Source organism: Juglans regia, chromosome 1 (assembly GCF_001411555.2).
Source record: "Juglans regia cultivar Chandler chromosome 1, Walnut 2.0, whole genome shotgun sequence".
In the NCBI taxonomy this organism is placed as follows: Eukaryota; Viridiplantae; Streptophyta; class Magnoliopsida; order Fagales; family Juglandaceae; genus Juglans; species Juglans regia.
Genome location: NC_049901.1, coordinates 27,071,962 through 27,099,198, shown reverse-complemented (window position 1 = coordinate 27,099,198; position 27,237 = coordinate 27,071,962). Strand labels below are relative to the sequence as shown.

Sequence of the window (27,237 nt, the reverse complement as noted above, 5' to 3'; positions counted from 1 at the left end):
TTCACTTTCAGTCATGCTCAGTTCAAGTGCATGTATTTCACATTCAGTCATGTTTCAAGTTCACGTTCAGTCCATGTTTTAGTTCCAAGTTCAGATCAAGTTCACGTCATGTCAAGTTTCAAATTCAGTTCACATTTCTGTTCAAGTCATGTTAGATTATGTCGTGTTACACACCAAGTTATTTTATGCATGCTTATGACTTTGATTATGCATTCATGCATTTACTATGATGCATGCATCATTAGCCTGTGTGAAAGTTTTCTGCTAACTTGCTGAGATTTGTACTCAAATCTCACTCTAATAGTCTCAATTACCATTCCCTCCCAATGGTAGGAAATGTGTCAGAACTAGGAGAGAGAACAGAGCCTAGCCGACTAAAGGAGGTTGATTAGGCTACGCCGATGCAACTCGGAGCATGTGGCCTCCATAGTTAGATTTATAGACAGTAATTATGTTTTGGTGATGTCTGTATGGAGCTCGATCTCCCATACTTTTGAGATTATAGTCATTTCGAGACTCTTACTGTAATCATGGATGTTTAGCATTTCATTATTTGTGGATCATGTTTCAAGTATTTGAGATATCTTTAGTTTGGTACATAGTGTTGCTCCAAAAAATAATTATCTGCTGCAAATATTGCATACTATTAGATGTATGTTAGGTGTATTGCATATTTATCTGTCATGAACAGGGGGCATATAACCTTGTGTTGCATGTCCTAACGCTTCATATGTCCGTTCAATCCTAAACGGAATTTGGGGGCGTCATAAAAAATGTATGTAACCAACATATTATCACTAATATACATAATCAAACACTATATCACAATATGATACTTATATATATATATATATATATATATATATAGATATACACACACACACACTAATATACTAATACTATTAGTAATCCAATATATATAAATAACAATATAAATCACTATAGTATTAGTATTAGTAGTTATATTAATACTATATCACTACTAACATATAGTATTAGTAGATAACTATGTACATATTATTATATCATTATATCACTAGATAGTATATATATAGTATTAGTATACTCATACTGAGTCATAATGAGCGTGGATTACTAATAGTATATATAATACTAATATATACTATTGGTAATCTGCTATATATAAATAAGTATATATTATCACTATAGTCTATATAGTATTTGTAATTATACTAATACTATATTACTATATATTATAATATACTATAATATATCACTATATTATTATATACTATAATATATATATAAATATAATACCGGACCGAAACTGGTAAAATGGAAAGTACTAATTTATGGGTTTAACTGGTGCGGTATCGGTTCTTCAAATCTCAAAACCGGTATATACCTGTTCGGTTATAAAATATGTCCAAAATCAAACCGAACCGAACTAGTTACACCCCTACCACGTATTGACTAAAGGTGAAATAAACTTATATCTAAGCACAATAGATATGTTTATGCTAAATATAGATAAGAGTATAAGAACTTTGAATTCACACAAATAGTAGAAAATCCATTTTTCAAATCTTCCTCATTTACCATTAAAAAAAAAAAAACAAATGTACCCATCAATTCCAACACATTTTCTTATCAAACCAACAAACAACTTCAACCTAGGTACCCAATAAAATCCATAGATATATATTAGTAAAATAATTGATACTGACGACTCCACACTCTTTTATTGTTTGTCGCAATTACTCTGGAGGTAAGTAACAACGTCATGTTATGTATCGAAGTGACAATTTTATTGCACACAATATTGGGCATCTTTGACCATGTTACTCGATGCATTCCTACCACGTAAATTCCATGAATCTGTTGTATTGGTCACGCATGACATCTCTTTTTGGGCCTAAACAACGTAAGAAACCTAGAAAATTTTGACCATGATCACCCACTTCAGATAACATAACAAAGATGAATCCAAAAAGGTTAGAGAGAGAGAGAGAGTAATAACAAATGCACCGACCATATATTTTATCGGATACACATTTTCGTACGGCACATTTCGTCAACACTGTACAACGCATGAACAGTATATTGTGTTCGTCTCCTATCTGTACAGTTTTTAACAGCCCCATATTCTATAGACATCTACCCATGAATATGTAAATCATATTTTCAAATGGCAGGAAAAAAACAAAACCAAAGGTAAGACGGAAAGGAAAATCCGGAAGGAGAGCCTGCACAAACCGACGAGTGATGCATATTGCTGCAGATAAACTTCACAATTCAGCAATACTTCACTTTATTCTTCCCCCCCTTGTCAATTAGCAATCCTTAGCTTTATATACACACAATGCTGTCTCTTTTCCTTCTATACTTCTTCATGAGATATTTCTCAAGCATCCATCCCCAGAGGGGGCAATGCAATCGTATGAGCAGTTATATACATGTTACTTTGTCCTCTTCACCTTTACAGACCAATAACGACTATGCAACACTTAGAAGCTCCCAACTCCATTTCTGAAGGCTGAGAATAAGATTTCCTTACATTGTTAGTCTTTCTCTGGCTTCTTTTCCACATTTCCCTTTGGGCTCTCCAAAGAATCCCGTGAGTAAGATCCATCTGGTGGACGGATACAAATGTTCAAGTTTCTAGAAAGGAAAGGTTCCTGGAGGATAAAGAGACAGAAACAGTTAGAAAATAGTATATGGTTGCAAGAAGACAAGTTGAAGGAATGCTGCCTTCTGATCAATCTTGAACAGAATTGCCTGTGTCTAGGAACTCTAAAACGGTATTATTAGCAACTTCATAATTTTTTTATTCAGATCAATTTGAATCAGACAAGCCAATGGGACAATGGAAGTCAGCCTTGACCCTTGGACTAGCTACTTCAACCATCAGCTCAGACACCCTCTTGTGCTGTGCTCCCCAACCCAAAACAAAGGAAAATCCTGTATATTTAAATTTTCTAGCACACATTTGCCTCTCCTCCTCTCCATAAATTATCCTAAGCATATATGTTTCATTTTTGCATCCTTTTTTCCTTTCATTTTTAATGTTAAACATGACAGTATGAGACCAACTGTGGTGAAAAAAAAAAACCGAAAGCAGTGAAAACGATAGAAAGGAAAGGGAAGACTATGCTTTACTCTTCCCATCTCTCCTTCCCTCCAGAAAAAATACCATTGCTTTTGCAATATGATATTCAAACCACAAAAGCCATTAGTCTCACAATTTGAAACATATGCTGAAATTTGACCCTTGTAAAATCCGACCATTTACATAGAGGAAACATAGATGAAGTGGCAAGATCTAAGTGAAGGGTGTAAATTACGTTGTAAGTTTTAAATTGGGGGGCTAAGAGGCAACGTTGACAGTTTAGAGGTTCTATTGCAAAGAGTGGTAGTTCTAGGAGGCAAAGAACACTAGCCTTTTATCAAAATAACTCTAAAACAAACTTAATAACAAGGTTATGACAAAATAACCGTTAACACTAGCCTTTATATGGAGTCAGAACCTAAAACCCTAGACATATACCTAAAGAAAGAGGTAGAAAAAGAAATAAAGCAAAGCAAAAGAAATCCCTAGTGCCATCTAAATTTTGGGGTCTAGCTTATCTTGCATCGAATAGTTCCTCAGAATAATTCATGGTTAAAAGTACTCTTGAGTGCCTGATTATGCATGAAGTGAGATGCTTAACTTACCCAAAAAAACAAAAAATAAAAAAAACCGCGACCAAATACAACTTCATCAAAGCTCAAACATAAGATGCGGTAAATAAACCATAAAAGAATACTCAGTAGACATCAATGTAACAATTACAGAGAAAAAACAAAACAAATATGCATGAAGCTATAATTACTTTTTCATTGCTAAAGTGTATATTCGGTCCCTAAAAATATCCACAAAATCTAAACTTAATCCCTCGAAATTATTGCATGTCTGTTAGTCTCATATTTAGTTATTTAGTTTCTTGACCTGCGGTGTCACATAACAGAATTGAGAACTGTGCACCCTTTTTCTATGATGTGACGCTTAATAAATTTTCTCTGTAGTCTTATCAGACAGGCCCCCTACCTCACCAGCTGTTGTATCTCACCCTGACAATAGCGCTCTTCCCTACATTAGTCCAAGGAAAATGATAGGGTTACTACCCTCCTACTACCTATTTACTGTTCTTTTTGTATTTGATTTTTTTTTTAATTTTTAATTTTACTTAATAATTAAGGAAGTGACTATTAGTAAAATTATATATTTTTTTAATTTTTTTCTTAATGATTAAGAATGTTAAAAAAATACTTAAAATAAAATGATAAAAAAATAAATACACTATAAGCAGTAAATAGGTAGTAACCCTATCACTACCCTTAGTCCAAATCACAGAAACCATAGTATAGAACTCCCAGCAGAAATAAGAGGACTCCTGGCCTAATCCCAAACTTCTCACAAGTCCACTGGCCGCACAGCTCCAACTCCGAGTATTAGCTATTGGAAAATAGAGGAGGCAATTGGCTACCAAGGTTGCCAGAAGGCTATTCTGGTCACCAGAGTGAAAAAACCCACAGGTTATAACCAGGGACCGTGGTCTGCTGAAAGATCCAAAGGTACCAAAAGAGCACACAGCTCCTGACCTGCAAGCTCCCATTCCAGCACCTTCCACAGGACTACCAAAATCTTCAAAACCAATCAGCTAGTTCATTCCCTCCATTTGAATCCCATCTTTCTTATACAAAGCCAGACAAGCACATTTGTATAAAGCATCCCCACCAAATCAATCTTTTAAGAAAGCAAAGCTTAACTTGCATTTTGGCCATTAACATTCCAAGTCATTCAGCAGAAAATTTCCGGTACTTCGGTCATGCTCATGAAAAGAAAAGTTCTACAACTCAGACAATTATTACCTGATCACTTATCTCTTGTCCCCCTGAGTAGAAGAGAATTGGCCAGCATCGTTTATCTTCAGTCATTAGACTTGAATTCTGAAAGTGTGTCACAAGGGCAGGCTTGCCCTGGATTCGCGCATATGCCAGTGAAGAAACTTTTTCACTATTAAACTTCTCCCACTTCTTTCCATGAAATGCCTGCAAAATTTCATGGAATAGGTTTTAGCATATATAAAGGATTTCATTATTTTGATCCAGCTAAATTAATTTTGTGAATTATGTGAATAGTCGGTCATATATAAATGCAAAGAATTTTCCCTTCAACTGTAAAACAGTTGAACGGCAGAATCACCCTTTTATGAATATACAAGCAAAATACTACTTATACCACGTTATTTTATGACAAGGAACTCTGGAAGCCATGCCAATGCAACTCATTTTTTACCCGAACCCATATAACATGCCCACAGCACACAAACTTTTGCCACATTGACATAAAAGAAAATCTAAAATTAACTGTGTATTGCTACTACTTGAGACTAGGAAAATAATCAAAATTGAACCTCATAGAAGGGGATAATGTGGGAAGGAGAGACCATATTGATGAAGGCATAACCCACATTGCACTTATTCTGCAGCAGACAATTGTCAACTTCAAACTTCAGTGGCAATTCAACATGAGAGATTTTAAGAAGAATGCATCATAAATTAGTGTAGTAGTATTACCTTAAAATCAATTGGCAAGTAAATAAAATCATAAGTACCCTGGTGATTTTCATCAATAGCCGCCAGCAGCATCTTCGAAGTGTACCTGGTAGGAGAAATCAGGTGAAGCCATCAAGGAATTTTGACCACTGTATTTAAACACAAAAACTCAATTATTTGAAAATTTTAATCCTATGTTTTTCATACTTGTTAGGGATGTTTTTAATCATCAAGGTAGTCCTGAAATCTTCCCCGCTGATAATTCTATCCAAATCAAGCTGGTACTGCTTGTGGCTATCTATCTGATTCCAACTATTCTCAACTCGCCGACTTGGGCCACATTCACCTAGTCCCTCATAGGCGGTTGCTCCGGGTCCTGGATAAGAACCATTGCCAAGTAACATGGGAGCATGCCTCGGCAGGGACATGATTCTGAAACTGGGCGAACCATTTTCAGTTACTTTTCCTGAAAGACCTACACGAGCACCAATGTTCATAACATTGTTGCGACTTGAATCCATGTTCGAAAATGCAACTGGATTCATGAAGGATGTGTCTGGTGACTCTGGGACGAAGCCAAACTGCCTATGAAGAGGAACAACAGATGGAGCAGATCCAACATGATGGTGGTTATGTAAGCCAAGAAAAGAATCTTTTTCACCTGTATATGGAAAACCCTGATCGTGTCCACTGGATGCAAATGGGTGCCCCACAGATGATGTTTGCCACGCAGAAGAATTGATATGCTCAGAGTAAGGGCCAGGACTTCCCCAGAGAAACTGAGGACCAGATAAAGTTCCAATGCCAGGTGAATTCAGATTTATGTCGGAACATGGAGATAGGGTTCCTGGACTAGCAATAAATTTCTGCTCAGAAAAGGAACGGGAATGCTGATAGGCTGTTCCTTGCGTTGGCCCAGTGTTAGGAAATATATGGTTCACCCTTCCGGTGTCCTTACCAATTGGTGCAAATTTTGCAGAGTTAGATAGATGACGCGGAAGGATTGAAGCTAACCCAGGCAGTTGGTTGCTACTTAAAGGGCTTAGATTTCCTCGACCAGGGGACTTGCTAAAAGCATGCAGAGGATTATGATCACCTGCACTGCCAAATTGCAGCCAGTTACCTGTAATGAAAGTCTTAAGTAATTTCAACTTATAACCAAAAATGGGTTTCCAACAAGACTATCAATACAAGAAATTAATGAGAATAAGCTTTAGAATATGTTATCTAATAAATACAATGTGTTTAGAGATAGAAATACCTGGAGGAGAGTTGGTGACAGGTGAACCCACATGATATTGGAAGCCTCGAGCTTCATCTAGCTCTAGCTCTTGACTTAGTTGCTGCATCAAGCTACAGATCAGAAGGTACAACTAGGTTAATTTCTTCACAGCTTAATCAATTAATAATAATTTGTGACAAGGCATCAATTAAAATGCAAACGGGGTTAGAAAAACAATCTATGAGCCCAATTCACATAATGCCAAAATGAGCAGAGAGACATTAAAAGACCCATCAGAAAAAGTATCAACTATCAAGGGAAACAAATTTGCAGAGAGACTTGATAGCTCACAATATACGTTCAAGAAACAGGAGCCAAGAATTACAATAGCAGAGGAAGTTTTTCATACAAGTTGCCCATGATATAACTTAAGTGTAACAACTTTACTTCCTATTTTCCTTTATTCGTGAGTCCTCATTTCAGCTTTGTAGATCAAACTAAATTATACAACAGTCTGCAGCCATGCTTCCAACAAAGAAGTGCATAAGTATATTACTTTTTAGACTGCAATGGGTAGAAGTGTAATTATACCATCTTCTTCAGTTACTTATTTCTACGGTTTGATTTTTAAGTATTCCTGATAGCAGCCAGAAGTAACTATACTTAGGAAGTTCTCTTCCAAATTGGCTAATTTTAGAAAGTTTTTAATTAAAACATCGCACCTCATATCATTCTGCCAATTTGTTTGATAACCTAGAAGAGACGATCAAGGGTCCAATTTTCGTGGTCAGATTGTGATGTCATAAACAATTTTTTATTTTTTTATTTTTATGTAAATGATTATATTGATATGAATAGAAGTACACAAGATGGTATACAAAAGGTAACACCTATTTAGGAAGAGGAAATAGAAACTAGAAAATCATGAAAATTGAGACCACGAAAATCCACAGATGTGGCCCATAGAAAAAGAGTGCTGACAAAAAATAATCTAAGTTCTTCCAATGAACACTCCATGTCTTCAAACGTCCGGTCATTTCGCTACTTCCACAGGCACCACAGAATACATATCAGAACCATTTTCCACACCGCTGAGATTTGTGGGAGACCTTGTAAATTGGTCCAACTGGCCATGAGTTCAATCACTGTGGCAGAAATCACCCAAGCAAGATCTAACCTGTTGAACACTTCATTCCATAACGTTCTAGCGACCTCACAATGCAACAGCAAGTGATCCACAGTTTCACCATTTTTCCTACACATGCAACACCACTCTACTATGATCACCCTTCGTTTCCGTAAGTTGTCCAAAATCAAGATCTTACCCAATGTTGCTACCCATACAAAAAATGCCACTTTAGGAGGCGCCTTATTTCGCCGAATCCTTCTCCATGGGAACTTAGTGTTCTGTGGTTGTGTGAGAGTCTTATAAAAAGAGCGAACTGAGAATATACCTCTACCGATGGGTATCCACCATATCGTGTCAGCGTCTTCTGCTCTCGGTATCATGGTGTATAGAAGACCAAAAAACTCCTCAATGCCGCCAACTTCCCAATCTTGGGCCGCCTTGGTGAAATTCATATTCCATTGGAATAGATCCCTAGAGAACTCCATACAATTAGCCACTGATGTATCTTTCTCACGTGCACTTCTAAAAATTGAAGGGAAAGAATCATTTAAAGCATGATCTCCACACCACCGGTCAGTCCAAAATTTTCTTCTAGACCCATTACTCAACAACAGCCAAGTGTGCCTAATAAAAATCCCCCACCCTCCTCTAATATGTTTCCAAATTCCAACTCCATAAGGCCCATGAACTTCTCTAGTGCACTCCCCCCCCCCCCCCCCCCCCCCCCCCCCCTCCCCCCACCGGGGCGACATACCTCCATATTTAAGATCAATCACCGAGTTCCATAAGGCCTCTGGTTCCATGATGTATCTCCACATCCACTTTCCAAATAAGACTCGATTGAAAATCTTCAACTTTCTGATACCCAACCAACCGGAGGAGACTGGAGAGCAAACTTTATCCCACTTGACTAGGTGAAACTTGAATTCATCTCCTAACCCACTCCACAGAAAATCACGATAAAGTTTCTCGATGCATTTCGCCACACTTGTTGAGATTGGGAATACAGATAAAAAGTAATTTGGCATATTAGAAAGAATACTTTTGATTAGAGTGATCCTGCCACCTTTCGAAAAATACAATCTTTTCCAACCTGTCAGTCTGCATTCAATCTTCTCAATCACTGTATCCCAAAACGATATAGACCTTGCAGTTGCCCCCAAGGGAAGACCAAGATAATTCATGGGGAGAGAAGAAACCTTACATCCAAGGGTATTAGCCAATTGCCAGATATTGTAGGGGTATCAAATCGTGTTCGTGTCGTGTCAAGAAATGTACATTATACTTAATGGGTCAATCCGAACATGACACATTAAGGATTTCGTGTCAAAATCTCAAATCCTAAGACGACCTATTAAGATAACGGATTGACATGACACGACCCGTTTTGACCCATTATTGAATACAAAATAGATTGGCACGACCCGACCTGACCCGTTTCAACCTGTTTGACCCGTTTGACCTGATTAATTTTATATAAATATTAAAATATAAACAATATCTATAAAAAATAAAAATAAACTAACTACAAGTCTAAAATTACAATCCAAACAATAAAAATACTGAGATTAAAACCCCAACAGTACCAAATATGATAAACACAATTACACAAATATGATAAACACAAATTGTAATAATATTAAAGTTACAATCCCAAATATGATTAACACACATTGTAAAATATTAATATTACAATCTTAGGTCTAAGGGTATAAATGTAAATTCAACTTTCTTAACGGGTCATAATGAGTCAACCCGTTTTGACCCAAACCCGTTAAGACCAACCCAAACCCACTTTGATCATGTCGTGTTCGTGTTGGGTTAAAGGATTATGTCACATATTACCACTCCTAGGATATTGCGAACATTACCCACTAGTACCAACTCTGATTTATGATAATTCACTTTCAACCCTGATACCGCTTCAAAACAGAGTAATAACGCCTTTCATGCTTGAATTTGGTTTTGTTCTGTGATACAAAAGATCAATGTATCATCTGCAAACAATGAGTGAGATATAATAACGGAGCCCCTAGTAGGATTACCAACTGAGAAGCCATCAATAAATCCACTGTTCACCAAGGCTAAAAACATTTTGCTAAGCGCCTCCATAACAATGACAAATAGAAGTGGGGATGAAGGATCTTCTTGTCTTAGACCTCGAGGGCTGTTAAAGAAACCATTTGGGCTGCCATTTACCAAGACTAAAAACTTCGCCGTTGAGATACACCATCTAATCCACGAGCACCATTTCTCCCCAATCCCACACCTCCTAAGCAAATAAAGTAGGAACTCCCAATTAACATGATCATACGCCTTCTTCATATCTAATTTGCATAGAATCCTCAACTGTTCAAATTTTAGGGCTCGTTTGGATTCAGATAGTGTTTCATCTTATCTTATCTCATCTCATCATTACAATTTTCTTAAATTTCCACACAAAATATAATAAACAATTCAACTTTTTCAAATCCCAAAACAATAATAATATTAAAAAATAATATTCTAACAATATTTTATTCAACTTTCAACCTTCATCTAAAACTATCTCATCTCACTATCCAAACCAACCCTTAGTCTACTGTCTAGACATTCATTGGCAATGAAAACTGAGTCCAGAATTTGTCTACCTTTCACAAATGCATTTTGGGGTTTTGTAATGATTCTCCTCAAGGCCTCCCCCTAGGCAATTTGCAAGCACCTTCGATATGATTTTATACACCCCATTCACGAGGCTAATGAGACGGTAATCCTTCACCTCCAATGCCCCAAGCTTCTTGGGAATAAGTGCGATAAATGTGGCGTTGAGGCTTTTCTCAAACTTCCCAACCGAAAAGAATTCATGGAACACTCTTGTTAAATCCTCCCTCACCACATCCCAACATGTTTGAAAAAATCCCATGGAAAAACCATTTGGATCAGATGCTTTATCTTTGACCATTCTCCTTACCACGCTGTGAACCTCCACCTCCTCAAAGGGCCTCTCCTACCACAAGGCTTGTTGTGTATCAAGGGACTCAAAAGCTAGTCCATCGAGTTTTGGCTGCCATCCCACCTGCTCACAATGCAATTGTTCAAAAAAGTCAGTAACATGCTCCCTAATCACCAGAGCCTCTACACAGTCATCCCTGCCATCTATTTTCAACATCTCAATGTTGTTAGTTCTCCTATGAGAGTTGGCCACTCTATGGAAGAACTTTGTACTTCAGTCTCCTTTCAACCACAATGCTCTTATTTTTGGTGCCAAGAGATCTCCTCCAATAACATAACCCTATCTAGCTCTGCCACTAATTCAACCTTCCGAGAAACTTCCTCCAGGGAGAGAGCCCAACCCTCTTGTGCCCTCTCTACCTCCTGAAGCTCCTCCAACATGAAATTTTACGGTCACCTACATCACCAAATGATTAAGTGTTCCACAACTTTAAATCATTCTTTAGAGCTTTCAGTTTACTTGCGAAAATAAAACTTGGGATACCATGGATCTGATATGAAGACCACCATTGCGGTACCCTTTGCACAAAACCTTCGGTTTTAGCCACATATTTTCGAATTTAAACTACCGACACCTTCATTGAATGCCCCCACAATCTAATAATAGTGGAAAATAATCCGAACAAGGGCGAGGCAACCTCTTTTGGCAAAGTTCCGGATAGTGTGTTTCCCACTCCGATGAGACTAAGAATTTGTCCAATCTAGACCACGTATAAGCACTTCCCATGAGGGGGATATTCACCAGCTATGGATTCTAGCAAGTTCTTCCCACAGTAATCTTCTACTGCTGTCCAGATTTGGCCCATAAATGCCAACGAAGGCCCATACAAAATTATCATCAACACTCTTAAAAGAACATGCCACTGTATACTCCCCAATAACGCCTCCAATTTCTCCACCACCCTTCTATCCCACATCACCAAAAGACCTCCCGATGCCCCATCAGAAGCAAGATAGGCTCAATCCACATATGTACAGCTCCATAAACTCCAAACAATCCTCCTTGTGATAAATTTCCGTTCAGTTTCCTGTAAACACACAATGTTCGTCTTCCACTCACGAAGCAGGTTTTTCACCCAAAGGTGCTTATTTGCTACATTAAACCCTCGGACATTCCAAGATACTATTTTGGGCTTCATAAATGTGGAGCTTGTCCCTTCCCCTTAGCTCATTAACAATTAAATTAATTACTATCTGAAACTGTTTTTGATAATTAATAAAATTTCTTGAGAAAGCACAAAAGGCGCACTCCAAATATATAGGATGTATACAAGAGAGAGGCCTATCTAGAAGAAAAAGATAAAGGAAATCATGTAAATTGAGCCCATTAAAGTCAATAGAAAGCTGTCTAATGGAGAGAGTATTGAAAAAGAAAATCTTAAGGTACTAAAAAATTCTATTATTTCTTTCCCTCCAAATAGACCATATGAGGCAAGTAGAAGCCATGTTTCACACTATTGCAACTAAGTTGCGACTAACCCTCTCCAAGGTCAGCAAGGTTCACCACTATGCTGGACATGAACCAAGTCAAACCAATCAGACTAAAAAAGTTGCTTCACAAAGCAATAGTCATCTCACAAGGGAGTAAAAACCAATCCATAGATTTCACACTCCTCTTGCACATGCAGCACCACTCGACCACAACAATGTGTCTTTTCCTCAAATTGTCCATGTTGAGAATCTTTCCAAGAAAGGCCGTCCAGGAAAAAAACACAGCTCTTGAAAGGACCTTAGTCTGCCATATTCTCTTCCAAAGAAAAGGACTTTTAGCTTGAAGATTAAAGACTTCAAATTAGCTGGACATTTGATTATTGAGAAGGGCCCAAATAAGCATGTCTTCTTCTCCTACTCTCAAACTAGTGGATTAAAGTAGATTAATGAATTTAGTTGAGGCATCAACCTTGCAGTCATGATGTAGCACCCCGATATATTTTAGAGAATTATTGATATTATTATTATTAGTATTATTTTATGTTAGGGGGACAAGGTGTTCCTCAGGGTTGACCCGATGAAGGGTATTACGTGGTTCAGGAAAAAGGGCAAGCTAAGCCTAAGGTATATTAGGCCATTTGAGATACTAGAGAGAGTTGGAGTTGTATCCTACCAACATCACTTATGAAGAATCACCAATAGAGATGTTGGAGCAGAAGGAGCAGGTACTTCGTAACAAAACCATCTCATTGGTGAGACTGCGATGAAACAACCACTCAGAGCAGGAAGCCGCATGGGAGCCCAAACCGGGACCCATATGCATGACCCAATTATAGATCCGATCCGCTTTGCTTCATGTATAAAGTGGACCCATATACATATATAGGCCCCTTCACATAAACTCACTCCAACCCTAGGGTTTTTTGGCCACATCCTCCATAGCTCCTCTCCAGTAGGTTGGCCTCCAGCATCCACCAGCTCCTCCATGCACAGCCCCCAACCACCAACAGGTAAGCACAATTATCACACTACACGCACACACATCATGATCGGCTCTTGGGTTCACGTCGGTTCCTTGTACCCTACACCACCACCACTCTCGTGGTTTGTTCCATTGTGCCACTACCACAACTGCCTAACTCCTCTGTGCGCTGCCATCCACTGGTAGGTAATCCATAACCATTGCACAGCATACATGTTAAACACCAGTCCCTGTTTTGTGCATAGCTTTCATCCACCACCATGACACCATTGTGCATGACCTTGATCCTTCACAGCACTACCACAAAGCCGCCTTGCACCAGCCCCCACTAATCTGGACCAATAGGAAGAGCCCCAGCCATTCCCAGCGCACAGACAACGTGCTTCAAGCCAAGAATTGATACATAGGTCAAGCCATCGCAGCCCACAGTAGCACACCACCTTCCACCTCCCAACCTGGTATGAAAACAGGTTGGTGAACCATTGTTTCCTCACCCTCTTCCCTCGGTTCAACCCTCGGTATCACCCATGTACCATTACCACCAATTTGTAACTCTCTGTTCTTGATAACCGAAACAAGGCAAACATACAACAAATTGCAACTCTTGGCCACGCCCCTTGCGGCAGCTCAGGCCTCTCTCTAGGTAAAAAACTCTCTCCCTCCCTCCCTCTCTTACATATGTTTAAGTGTAACCAAGTGATGTAAGGGCCGTGACCGTGTGATATGAGTGTGTATATGTGAGTTTTGAGTGCATCTACATGGAACCGAGGGGGAGAGTGTTCGTGTAAGGGCTGGGCAGTTACATCTCAGTGTATGCATGATGTTGGTATACCTACAAATGTATGAGAGGATTAGTGGGACTTCAGGTATGTGAAAGCATACGTGGAAGGAAGGTGGTATGTGACTGTGTAGGAGTATGTCTACGTTTTATGTTGGTGCAACGCGGGTTGACTTTGAGTTGATGTGTCCATGAGTGTAGGTTGAAGTTTGAGATTTCAAAGTCTTGCATGGGTTAGTTGTGGGTTAAACAAGTTGGGTGTGATTTAATGGCAATGCTTCGTTAAGGGTTTCACCCACTTATAGTATTTCGGGCAATATGTTGGAAATGACAGGGGAATGTGTTTTGGAGTCGATTATTTCATGTGGACGATTTTAGGCTACACAAGAATGATTGGTGATACTTTGGAAGTCATGTAATGATTTTATGCGATGAATAAAAGAAGAATGCGAGTCATAAGGAACGTAGGTTTAGAGTTGTACCAGTAATTAGGGTTGAGTTCAGAGGATGTTAGACATCACAAGAAGCCTTTATGCATAGTTGCATGTTTTATATTCATGTTTTATTTATGCGTAAGAAAATGTTTATTTGATTGTATGAATTATTATAGGTACCTTTTGATGCTTTGAGACACGTGCATTTAAGCTTACTTTGCATAAGACTTTAGGTAAGTGACTATGATCATACCCTTTCCCACCATTTTATGTAAATGAGAAATGTCATTTTCATTACGGTATAGATATGCACATGTTCAAAACTATATATGTATAGATTGTTCTTGGCAGCCCCTGTTACATGAACCCTTATTATTAATGTGATGCATGTGACATGTAAATGTATGACCATCAATAGCTTATATGTATATAGTACGACTATATATTTTAAATGAATGAAAGATAAGGTAAGGAAAGGTTAAATGGAAAGAAAGCAAATGAAAGGAATGATTGCATATTTGACTTTTGAGGAAATAAATGAACTAGCCATGATAGTGAAGACGGTACCATGAGGTTAAGGGTTGGGTTGTAATGTCGGAATGCGTGACTGGCAGCCATTCCTGAGGAGGGCTAGGTTCTTACCCGCTAGCCCCCGGATAGAGTCAAGACAGCAAGGGTCGCTAACCCTAGCACACGGGGTAACAGCGTGTAATGGCCATTAAGGATATGAAAATAAAAAAAATGTATGTCTCTATGAGGTTAATTGTTATGTATTGTATTATGATGATGATGATTGACTGTTAATGCTTGACTAAAAACCTAGACTATTGTTATGTTTATTATATGATGTAGTTCTTATTACGTATTCCAACTCATTTTTGTTTTTGTGTGCGCTTGTCCTAGGTGATGATATTCATGAAGATGCTGCAGGACAAGATATGGCCAAGGGGGACGAGACTAAGGCTTGACGATTTTGGGTTTTGTTATTTGCTTTATTTCCACAACTAATTATTGTAACACATAATTTTAGACTCCTTTTCAATAAGTGCTACTGTGAACCTTGTTAGGGAGGTTTTCTTCCAATAAAGTACTTTTGGTTTTATAACTTTGATAATGGAATCTTTTATATCTGGTGCTAAGGAAAAACATTTAAGTTTAGTAGCACTCAGTTTCTCTAGCTTTTAAAACCCTAGGGGGATGGGGTGTTACATATGAGTTGCTCTGATAAATCTTACATTCTACTGGGGAAGATCACTAGATATCTCCAAGAGGTCCACCATATAAGCTTGTCTTCACCTCCAACTCTCAAACTAGTGTATTACAAGTGAGATTTCGTCTCTTCTCCAGACCCACCCCCAAAGGAAGTTCAAATGCAGCACATAAGTATTTTGTCCTCAATACTACATTATAAAAGTGCCTGTCTATATTGTGGACAGGCTGGTTTCCTTCATATTAAAAGCAACATTACCATGCCTAAAGTTGAGCAAAGTACAAATACATGATCTACAGTAACATCAGCATCAAGGTACACGAGCTATGTTGGTTGTATTACGGTATTATAGGCCTTTCAAACTTGGTTTCATGTCCCCCAAAAAACAAATATTTTAGTTGTTATTTCTAATAAGTCAAGCTCAAAACGGTGGAAAAATGTTACGAACGTCCAGTCGCTCAAGCCATGATACCAGGAGCTGCTGAACCAGGGTTTGAAACCCACTACAGCGACTCCTTGATGATATTTATTCATATAGTTCAAGCCACCAAGCTTGTTTGATGCACATCCTAGTCAATAGCTGTTGTAGTTGAATCATGTGGGCTGAACGGATTTGATTAGTTATCAGTTGAAAAAAACATCAGAGGGTAGCTGTACTCGATAATGTAATACCCGGGACCGAGTATTAGAAAGTCGTGTATTGAATCTCACATTGCTAGAAGGGGGAAGTTCTTGCCCTTGATATTGAGTCCCAAGGAGCTGCAATCGTAACATCAACTAATCTTTTGGAGTATAGGCCCAAATGTGATTTGGGCAGTTTTAAGTCGTTACAAATGGTATTAGAAACAAATCCAACAAAAAGAGTGTAACTTGAGCCGTGCCGCCTATAATGGCATGGCCCATCGAGAATGTCAGGTATTTAAGTGGGGAGGCAGTAAATACAATAAATTGAATATAAGAATGTGGTGGATGGTATCCCACATACTTGGAAGGGGAAGTTCTTGTCTCTTATACTGTTTCCAAGTAACTCAAATTGAACCATGACTATTCTTTTTAGAGTATCAACCTAGATGTGACCTGGGGTTTCTTTGGTTGTTACATAAAAGGATCCAATTCTTGGGCCAAGCAGTCTAACCTTGACATCTTTACACATTTGAGGAGAACTACATGCCAAACTGTAACCCATTGTGTTTGAATTCACTATCAAATGGTCTTTTTGCTCTAGGAAGCATTGGGATGAAAAAATCCATTTTGTTCTGTCATGAGATCCAAAATGCTTCCCATTACGTTTATTCATGCAAATCTAATTACATGCACCTGCTGGGAATTGGCTGGGGTGGTAGATGGGATTGGGAAAGGGAGACAATAGAGCTTTACATTCCAATCTTATTCTAAGAGAGAAAAGGACCAAGAATTCATGCCAACAAGGATGAATAAGCTCAAATTGTAATAACAGCAACACTAATGATACGAAACGGTAACATAAAAATTACCTTCGGCGTGCTCCACCAGGACGGCTAGGTTCAAGCTTTATGCGTTTCCCAGCAATGTCACTCCTATTTAATGCTCTAAGAGCTGCCTCTGCAGCTCTAACATCATAGAATTCTATGAACTTATGATGTCTCTTGTGCGGTGTTTCCCTGATCTGCATTTCATTCCAAGGAAATTATAACTTAAAGAACTAAATGGCATGCCATGTATACATACAAAGCTGATTTCATGAACATTAAAGAATCAAACATATAGAAGATATATGTCCAAGAAGTAGCACCTCTTTGACCTCCCCATACACCCCAAATATTTGGCGAAGGTCATCATTTGATACTGATGGATCCAAATTGAATACAACAAGAGTTCCTTGGTTGATATCCTTTTCTGATGGGTTATCCTGGATTATAGTGCAGAAATAAAGGTGCATGTTATAAAAATTGATAGAATCACATATCAAAAGTCTCCAACTGAATCATTAAAACAAGCATCCTGTTTCCAACCTTTGGAATTGAAAAATGAATGTCAAGTTTTCTTCGCCTCAGGGGCTTATTCTGTAATGCACGCATAGCAGTACGAGCATCTCGGATATCATAGTAAGATATCATCACAAAGCCTCTGTGCTTGCACGCAGTGTATAAAGTCCTGATATCCCCATATTGCTGCCAACAAAAATACACGAAAAGCAGTTTCATTATCAATAAGTTATAGATGACACAATGTAAAACTGTTGACAACTATATATGAATATATCAACAGTGCCCAACAGAATCATTAACTACTACTAGAGCTAAGTCTAATTGAGGGTGTAGTAGATTACACATCTAGACCAAAGCCCAAGGATGTTGGCACCACTAAGTTAACATCGTGATACCCATTTTGTGATTAATTATATAAAGCTCACTGAGGTTAAAGGATTAGCTTCCTTAGAAATTTCAGCGTATTTTTTCCTTTTACTCAAGAGTAGTCATTCCTTTCATCACGCATTATGTCATAGCAGGAACATGTCCCAAGAAGTTTTTAAGCAAGAACAATACATCATATTGTATGTTGGATCATAAGTCCAACCAAAAAGCTAATAGCTTTAAAAAATAAGTTTATATGAGTCTATGCAAAACAAAGTATTGTCAAAATATTACAGATAGAAGAAGCCAAGGGAAAAGTGATAAATAGTCTAAAAGATTGTAAACTATGTTATAAATAAAACTCCAATATATTCTTAACAACAAACCACTCCAGTTTACTAGTGTTAGGATATAATTTAAATAATTAAATTTACCTTCTCCCATTAGGTTAAGCTTTTCAAATCAGTGGTGATTTAACATTATACATAGTAGAGGTTCAATGTTCAAAGCTTGACTCTACACTCCACCCCATTGCCAAAATCTCTTCCATTCAAGTATTGAATATTCCTTGCAGCTAATCTTGATTGGCCACTATTCAATCGAATGTTAAAAATGCCTTTCTACCTGATGACATACTTGAGGAAGTTTACATGGAGTAACCATCTGAATTTGTTGCTCAAAGGCAGTATCAGGGTACTGTGTGCAAGTTAAATAAGGCACTATATGCCTTGAAGCAATCCCCAAGACTGGTTAGGGAAGTTTTCTTATGATGTATTGGATTTTGATCTTTTAGATGTCAGACTAACAATTTAATATTCTGCCTACATCCTACACACCGATGCAAGTTATACCTTGTTGGTGGTTTGTGTACAATATTGTAATTACTGGACGTGACCGATCCCATTGGCAGGTTGAAAAAGTTTTTCAAGGATAGGTTTCACACTGAAGATTTAGAAAAACACAGATACTTTCTTGGGATTGAAGTTGGTAGGTGTAAAGGTATTAGTCTATCTCAGATGAAGAATGTACTTGACTTATTGGAAGAAACTGGTTTATTGGGTGTTCAGCCTATTAATACTACTACGGATCTAACCGTACGCTCTTTGAAGATCCAAGCAGGTATCATTAATTGCTGGAAAGTTGAATGGTCACTCTCTAGTAGCTCTCTCTAAGCAACACTTAACTCACTCTTCTAAGGAAAATGAAACTCCACTGAGTGGTCTGAGAAATTGAATAGGAGAGGCCCTCTATCTATAGGAAAATTGAGAGGTTTAAAAATTAATTTTCTCTCCTCTTGCGACATCACTCTCTTAGTAGACCAAAAGTGAGAGATTAGATAACTGCCAAAAATTTTGCTCACCTCAAGATGTGGTCGCATTTATAACCGTTGGAATTGCACTTCATCTTAAACACAATTGATCCATTGATTTAGATTCAAGGAGATTCACTTAACCATGTTAACTAACTTGTCTTTTTTTATCATAACTCATTAAGCATAATATATAACTCAATCTGAAAACTGAATCAATTATTTCAAGCCATTGGATCATAATAATTTTAAAAAATCCTAAAATTGAAATCTAAATCACAAAACGAATCAAAATTTCAAAAAATAAAAAATTTCAAACTCACTCCACCATCACTCAAGAAACTCATGAAATTTCCCAATTATTTCCAGTTTTTCTTTAGTTTCCAAGATTTTCCCAAACTTTTCTAGCGTTTTCACGGCAATATCATTCAACCTTGGCTTGAGATTTTTTTTCAACGGTAAATTTGATGATGATAGAAAGTAGGCATAGTCAAGTACACAGGGCACAGGCTCAATTCTCTCCAAAACAAGTATGTAAAAGTAGAGTTATGCATATTTTTATTAGAAGAGGTGACCAACAGCACATACTAGTTGAAAATCTTAGTTTCGTTGAGATTTAAAGACCAGCAAATGGCATTTCTGTAAGCAAAGATGCATTAGAAAAATGCCAGAAGGAGATCCACGCTAGTACAGGAGGTTAGTACAAAAGAGACACCCCGAGAAAGAAAATAGAGGAAAAAAGAAACAGGGGAGTGAAAATATTCTCTCTATCAGACAGTAGCAAGCACGATCAGGCTTCCTTACCATTATATGTGGAACATTTTTTTGTATAGCGTGGAACCTCATCAAGGTAGGTCCTTTGGAAATTCCTGGAAAGTAAACCTTGGATACACAATCCAACCGTAGAACATAATATGGAACTTGGTAATCTAGAGAAAGTAAATAAAAAATCTTATCATACTTTTCCAGCTATACAATTCTTAATGCAGTATGTCAAAATACACAGAAGACCACAAGTGTGGGGTTTGGAAAAATTCTGATAAGAGCATAATGTATGCCAAGATCTTGCCCAAAATAAGCAAGGCAGGATGAAAATAGGCACTGAAAATTTTAATATAGTTGAAAATAGGCCGTCACAACTTTAATAAAACATGCCGACTATAAGATAAATTACCTCAAAAAGAGCTCTTAATTCAGAGTCCTCAACATTGATATTGATATTCCTCACAAACAATGTCCTTGATGGGTGCTCCCCATAGGGATGTTCCCCAGCCACTGTTCCCACACCATTTGGAACTGCATAGTGACTAATTCCATTTGAAGTGATACCATCAGAAATGCTTAATTTTGAGATACCAATGCTAAGGCCTTCTTGGGCCTCAAAATCTAATTCCATGCTCCCTCCACTGCTGAAAAGGTCATCTTCCAAATCTTCCAGCTGAATAGGCAGACCACTTAGGTCAAAATCATCCATTATGCCAGCAAAAAGCTCGTCTTCATCGTCAGGAAGCATCCTTCCTATTGCATTTGCTTCAACATCTTCAAGTGGATTCATAGGCTCATTAACTTGGTGAAGTTTATTTAAATTAGGCAAGTAACCATCAACAGATTGACCACCATGTTCAAAATCCATAAAACTCACTGCATATTGACAAAAATAAGTCCTCAAATATGTGATAAGCCGTTGATATCTGCAATATCGCTAAACATGAGCTTAGACATACATATTTCATGTGGAAGAACAAGCAAGGAGCTAGAAAACAAGCCCACATCATTTGATGAATGTGTTAGATGACATGGCTATAATAAGTGTAACTTGTGAGGGTATAATCGTCAAGTGTACATAGTATATATGTTGTTGTACATCAATGAATGAAAGTAAGAAGAATAGTTTCCCTCCATAAAATTGTGCATGGTATCAAAGCGAACCAATTCAAAAGGACTTGATGCTCGTTTATCAACCAGAGGTGCAAAAGACACATGATGATGTTTACTAATTTGAAATGCTTCACAAGGAAAGGGAGACACATTTCCTAGATTCCTGACCTGATGCTTTAAAAGAGACAAAGAGGGGTGACCAATACGACAGTGCCATTCATAAGCAAATGATAAGGAGGATGTAAGAGCTCGAGTGGGTGACTGTTTAACATCAAGATAATACAGACCACCAGCTTCATACCCAGTACCAATCTAGTTTCCCGTCTTGAGATCCTGAAAGACACATGAAGATGGATAAAGTGTCACTGAACATTGAAGACTTTGAGTAATCTTACTAATGGACAACAACCTAAAGGGACAACTAGGAGTATATAGAATAGATGACAAGGATATAGAGTAAGTAAGCTTAGTGGATCCAATGCCTGTAACTTTAGCAAGAGAACCATTAGCAAGAGTAACACTTTTTGAAGATGTCACAGTATCCAACTTAGATAAGACAGAGGGACAAACCAGTCAGATGTTCATTAGCTCCTGAATCAATGATCCATGGAGCTTGAGTGGATGAGGCAAGACATGTGGACGTTGTACCTGATCGGGTAAGAGTAGTTGTGAAAGATGAAACCCATGTGCAACCCAACAATAGTTCACCAAGTGGTTAATGCGACCACAATGGGTGCACTTACGAGATTCTTGACCTCGAGTGCGATAACCTTTGGCATCACGTCCCCCACGAGCCTCTACCACCTCGGCCTCCACTCCCACCAGGAGCAACATATGAGGCAACTGCATCATATAACTGTAACTCGAATTTAATTGTCATTGATGCAGAAAAAATATCACAACTGAACTTAGAGATTGAAACTCCACACAATATATGAGAAAAACCACAATTCAACTTGAGAATCCAAGAAACACACTCTGAAAATGTAGAATCTTAGCTCAAGTACCCGAATAATAATATTTCAGTCTTTTTCAGTCAGAAATACACTGTATCGGACTATATTGGTTCTGAATTGGACTGTTTCGGCCAGAATCGGACCATATCGGCTAGGAACCGGTCGGTATCGGTTATGTTTCGGCATGTATCGGATAAAATCGAGCTTGTATTGGCCGGTACCGGTTTGTATCACATATCGTCCAAAACCGATTTCAACTTAAACCCAAAACTGGATTAGGTTATCCGAAACGAGAATGAGAGGTATGGGAATTACCTTATCCTCGTTACCAAACAGGCGTTATTCCAGATTAGGGACAGGATTTTACTCCAGGATGGGGTTATCCGCATTTGAGGATGGGATTGGTTATCCCCGCAAACAAACACTACTTTTCTTCACTGCTTGACATCGACAGGCGGCACTTCTGGCGGCTGCTGACGACGGGGAACACACCAATATGAACAGACGATGACGGGGAACTCACCCCTGGTGTCCAATACCGAAGAAGACACTGGAAACTCGCCGGAAACACTTCAAACACCTATGGGGCCGCCGATGACAGAGGGGAAGGCACTTCAAACAAACACCTATGGGGACGTCAGCAAACTCGAATCCGGCAGCTGCAAACACTGGTGGGCTTAGATCTAGCGACAAAAGTTAGATACGATGCCAGAAAACACTCCAACGAGTTCAAACCACAGTGAGCTCGATTTTGGCATGAACCACTGTCCACCACTTACCACCATCCGACAACCGTGATCTCTGATACCAGATCCTAGGTTACCCAGTATTTCAGACTCTCCACCTATAGCTCTCTACAAAGGTACTCGATCTTGTGTTACTCAACATCCGATTAGTCAATTTGTATCATATCATGCATTATCTCCTTCATTCTCATGTTTTACTTCTCAACTTCCAAAATTTTCTATTCTTAAGACATTTCAGGATGCTTTATCTGATCTGGGATGGAGGACAGCTATGAAAAATGAAATGGATGCCCTTCACCATAATGGGACATGGGATCTTGTTCCACTACCACCTGGTAAGCAATTTGTTGGCTGTAAATGGATATATACAATCAAATTTCATCCTGATGGTTCGGTGGAATGTTTGAAAGCCCGCTTGGTTGCTAAGGGTTACACTCAAACATATGGCATTAATTACGAGGAGACTTTTATCCAAGTTACACTCAAACATACTTAAACCTAGTTGGTAATTACTGGGAGTGACTCAGCTGGAATTGCTAGACTGAAACAGTGTTTACATGATCAATTTCAAACAAAAGACTTAGGCAAGCATAGATATTTCCTTGAAATTGAAATCAGTAGATCTAAAGAGGGTATCAACCTTTCTTAGAGGAAATATGTACTTGACCTTCTGGAAGAAACCGGAATGTTGGGTGCACGACCTATTGACACCCCTATGGACCCAAATCGTAAATTCTTGAAAGAGGAATGGGAGTTGTTTGGAGACCCAGGTAGGTATCAAAGACTTGTTGGGAAATTGAATTATCTCACTATCATTAGACCGGACATCTCTTATTCAATGAGTGTACTAAGTCAATTTTTACAAACGCCTAGGGTCTCATAATGGGATGTTGTAATTCATATTCTTCGTTATCTTAAGTGAACCCCTGGCCTTGGATTACTGTATCGATCAAATGGACATCTTAAGGTTGAAGCCTTTTCAGATGCTGATTGGGCAAGATCTCTTTCAGATAAAAGATCTACTACTGAATATTGTACCTTTGTGGGAAGTAACTTGGTTACATGGAAAAGTAAGAAACAAGCAATAGTAGCTCGGTCTAGCGCAGAAGTTGAATACAGGGCAATGGCTCACACTACTAGTGAGCTGACATGATTGCAACACTTCCTTAAAGAGATTGGGTTTCCAACTCCAATCCCTCTCCAGTTATTTTGTGATAATCAAGCCGCAGTGCATATTGCCTCTAATCCTATGTTTCATGAGAGGACTAAACATATAAAGATTGATTGTCACTTCATTCGAGATAAGATACTAAGTGATGACATTTCTACACCTTTTGTGAAGTCTGCCGATCAACTCGCAAATATGTTTACTAAGGGCAGGTTTGGGGGGTGGGATGAGACACAAAATTCTCATCTCATCTCATTTCATCATTACATATTTTTCAAATCTCCATACAAAATATAATAAACAATTCAATTTTTTCAAATCTCAATTCAACTTTTTCAAATCCCAATACAATAATAATACTAAAATATAATATTTTAAACACTAAAACAAAACACAAAATTCTCATCTCACCCCCCAAACCTGTCCTAAGTCTTTGTGTTGGAGTCGGTTGAAACTTATTTGTTTCAAACTGGGTTTATATGATATATATGCTCCAGCTTGAGGGGGAGTGTTAGATGACATAGTTGTAATAAGTGTAACTTGTGAGGGTATAATCGTCAAGTGTATGTAGTATATATGTTGTCGTACATCAATGAATGAAAGTAAGAAGAATAGTTTCCCTCCATAAAATTGTACAGAATGAAATGCACTAATTCCAAGTGGGATTCCACAAGCAGTTGTCCCATCTTCTTCAAGAACATTAACTGATGTAATGTTGAATTGACCTAAAAAAGACTTGATAATGAAGCAATGGGTATGACACTAGTTTTCATGAGCTGAAGAAAGATTAGGCACCTTCCGAATGACCCAACATGGAGTACTTTGGAGGTTTCTCCACCTAGATAATTTCTAACGACACCGAGTGAAAGAAAACTGGAGGTTAAGCTATTATAAAACAATCAACTCATTCTCAGATACATGAAGAAATGAATATGTAACAATTGATTTTAGTAAATATGCAGCAATTGATATGGAGGAAAGAAATGTATGATACTTGCAATCAATTAATGTTCAACTTTGTTGAAGTTAAATTCATGCACAAATTCTTCAAAATGGTACAAGAAATTGCATTGAGGTAAGAGTAGTGAAAAAGCACACGTGTGGCCAAGTAACTCTCTATCAATTAGTCATCGAAACATATTTTATAGTGACCAATTATGTATCATCAATCATCTTACGGATATTGAACATGATCATGAAGAACCAAGAGTTTCAAAGCCTACTGGAACTCGGATCAAGCATCATTTTTCCCTTTTTATCTCATCAAGGTGAACAGAAAAATCCGGAGCATTGTGATTGTTCACCAATTCAACACCTAAACCCCTGGAAATTGGTTACGGATACCAATAACTTTCATAGGGGGCCAATCACACCATTACGTTTTCAAACGCGTCACAAACTTATGATTCAATTACTGCAGTAACAGTTACCATAAAACCAATCATTCATATAAAGTCACGTCAACACCCCAAAAAAAAAAAAAAAACGAAGATAAGGCTATAAACTTCACCTACTACAGTAGTCAGCAAGTACCAAAACTCAAATTAAGCAATAATCCACCAAAGTGGTCCAATCTCAGCACACCAATACCTACTCACTAAGCCCGAACCCAGAAGACTTCACCATTCTCCTTTAAGATTTATTAAAAGTCACGAATAAATAACATCCAGAACTTAGATTGAAAAAAGAAAGATAAAGAAAGCCTGTAAAATCAGAATTACCTCCAATTATTAAGAAGTATACACAGAGAGAAAGAGGAAGGGAGGGAGAGAGAGAGAGAGAGAGAGAGAGAGAGAGAGAAGTAAATTGTGGAGAGAATCAACAGAGAGAGCGATAGAGTGGTCAAGGAGAGCACATACTTGAGGATGGGCGCACTGTCTGAAAGATTATAAAGAAGAAAGCTCTGTCTTCGATCAAAAGTCAAGCTGAGAGAGAGAGAGAGGAAGTTTCGTAGAGTGAGAGAAATTTATTTCTTCTACTCCTCTACTTCCTCCTCCCTCGCCGCGAAACAAGAGAGAAAGAGAAAAGTAAGAAAATGGGAACAGAATCCCCCTCAAGCCATAGAAAGCTTGTGAGAGAGAGAGAGAGAGATGCCGAGCTGGAGTTTATTATAAATAAACAACCAAGAGCGAGACGAAAATAACATAATAAACTCCTCGTGGTTTCGCTACAAGTCAAGTCTTTTTTGTTTGCTTTGTGTTGCCAAGGCTACTCTTTTTACAAACTGACAAGGAACTAGATATTCCACTTGTCTGAGTGTTACATCATTTAAAATGAAAAAAAAGGTTCTCCCGGTTTGATTAGTTAATACAGATTAAAATATATTATCTAGAATTATACCGTATAGTAATTTTAACTATCTAAATGTAATATTTTCTCTTAAATTTTAAAAATATTCACTTAAATAAACAGTAAATAAATAGTAAACACTGACATAAATAGTACAAAAACTAATGTAAACAGTACATGAACAAAACAGTGAAAAATTCGGATACTCTATAAAATAGTGGGACCTACACCTTTTTCAAATCTAAAAAATTAAAAACTATCTCATCTCATCTCACTATCCAAACACACATTTTTTTTACAAATTATTTCATCTCATTTTAACTCAAAAATTTTACTACTATTCAAAATATATTATCTTATCTAAACTGTGTATCCAAACAAGACCTAAAATGAATTGGGTCCAGCCTACCGAAAGTCCATTAATAAAAATAAAATGAAAGCATAAAATTAAAAGAGATTAACTAAGGTATAAAAATGTAAAAATGACATAAGACAAGTAGTACTAGTTACTCTAAAGAAAGAATGAGACATCTATAAAAGGAGGAAATTACTACAAATATGGAGAATCTAGCAACTCTACAAGGAAAAACTCTCTATTACTCTACAACTCGTGGGGCTCTCTCTAGAGGAAAAACATCTTCTTCAACTTTATTTTCTCCATTGTATTAAGAACTCTGGGAAATAATGAGAGACGGTAAAATCATCAAATATAATAAATTTTACTCCTGTAGACGTAGGCTTTTATGTCAAATCACATAAATCACACACTCTCTCTCTTTATTTATGTTTATATATTTTATTTATTATTTATTATTTATTTTA

At 37.7% G+C, this 27,237-nt stretch overlaps 1 protein-coding gene across 5 annotated transcripts; it reads right to left on the bottom strand.

The window, feature by feature from the left end:
- Positions 1-1,974: 1,974 nt before the first annotated feature.
- Positions 1,975-26,206, bottom strand: LOC108993500 (protein MEI2-like 2). Of its 5 annotated transcripts, XM_035694478.1 has the most exons (12): positions 25,986-26,206; positions 21,425-21,589; positions 20,553-21,019; positions 17,728-17,886; positions 17,508-17,624; positions 17,230-17,381; positions 6,821-6,912; positions 5,767-6,682; positions 5,581-5,665; positions 5,418-5,486; positions 4,873-5,052; positions 1,975-2,639 (listed from the first exon to the last, which is right to left on the bottom strand). In XM_035694478.1, exons 2-12 carry the CDS (start codon positions 21,471-21,473, stop codon positions 2,523-2,525), a joined length of 2,403 nt encoding a protein of 800 aa, XP_035550371.1. In that variant the 5' UTR covers positions 21,474-21,589; positions 25,986-26,206; the 3' UTR covers positions 1,975-2,522. The 5 variants fall into 5 exon arrangements, with proteins under 5 accessions (XP_035550371.1, XP_035550378.1, XP_018823982.1 ...); XM_035694485.1 differs by lacking the exon at positions 21,425-21,589 and having other exon boundaries at positions 20,553-21,069; positions 25,986-26,080; XM_018968437.2 differs by lacking the exons at positions 21,425-21,589; positions 25,986-26,206 and adding an exon at positions 25,848-25,913.
- Between the last annotated feature and the right edge of the window lie 1,031 nt (positions 26,207-27,237).

Coding starts and splice junctions, on each gene's coding strand:
- LOC108993500 (XM_035694478.1), bottom strand. CDS start 21,473: ATGGCACTGTCGTATTGGTCACCCCTCTTTGTCTCTTTTAAAGCATCA. Junction 6,913..17,229: donor CCTGGTGGAGCACGCCGAAG/GTAATTTTTATG, acceptor TCTGATCTGTAG/CTTGATGCAGCAACTAAGTC. Junction 5,666..5,766: donor ATTAAAAACATCCCTAACAA/GTATGAAAAACA, acceptor TTCTCCTACCAG/GTACACTTCGAAGATGCTGC.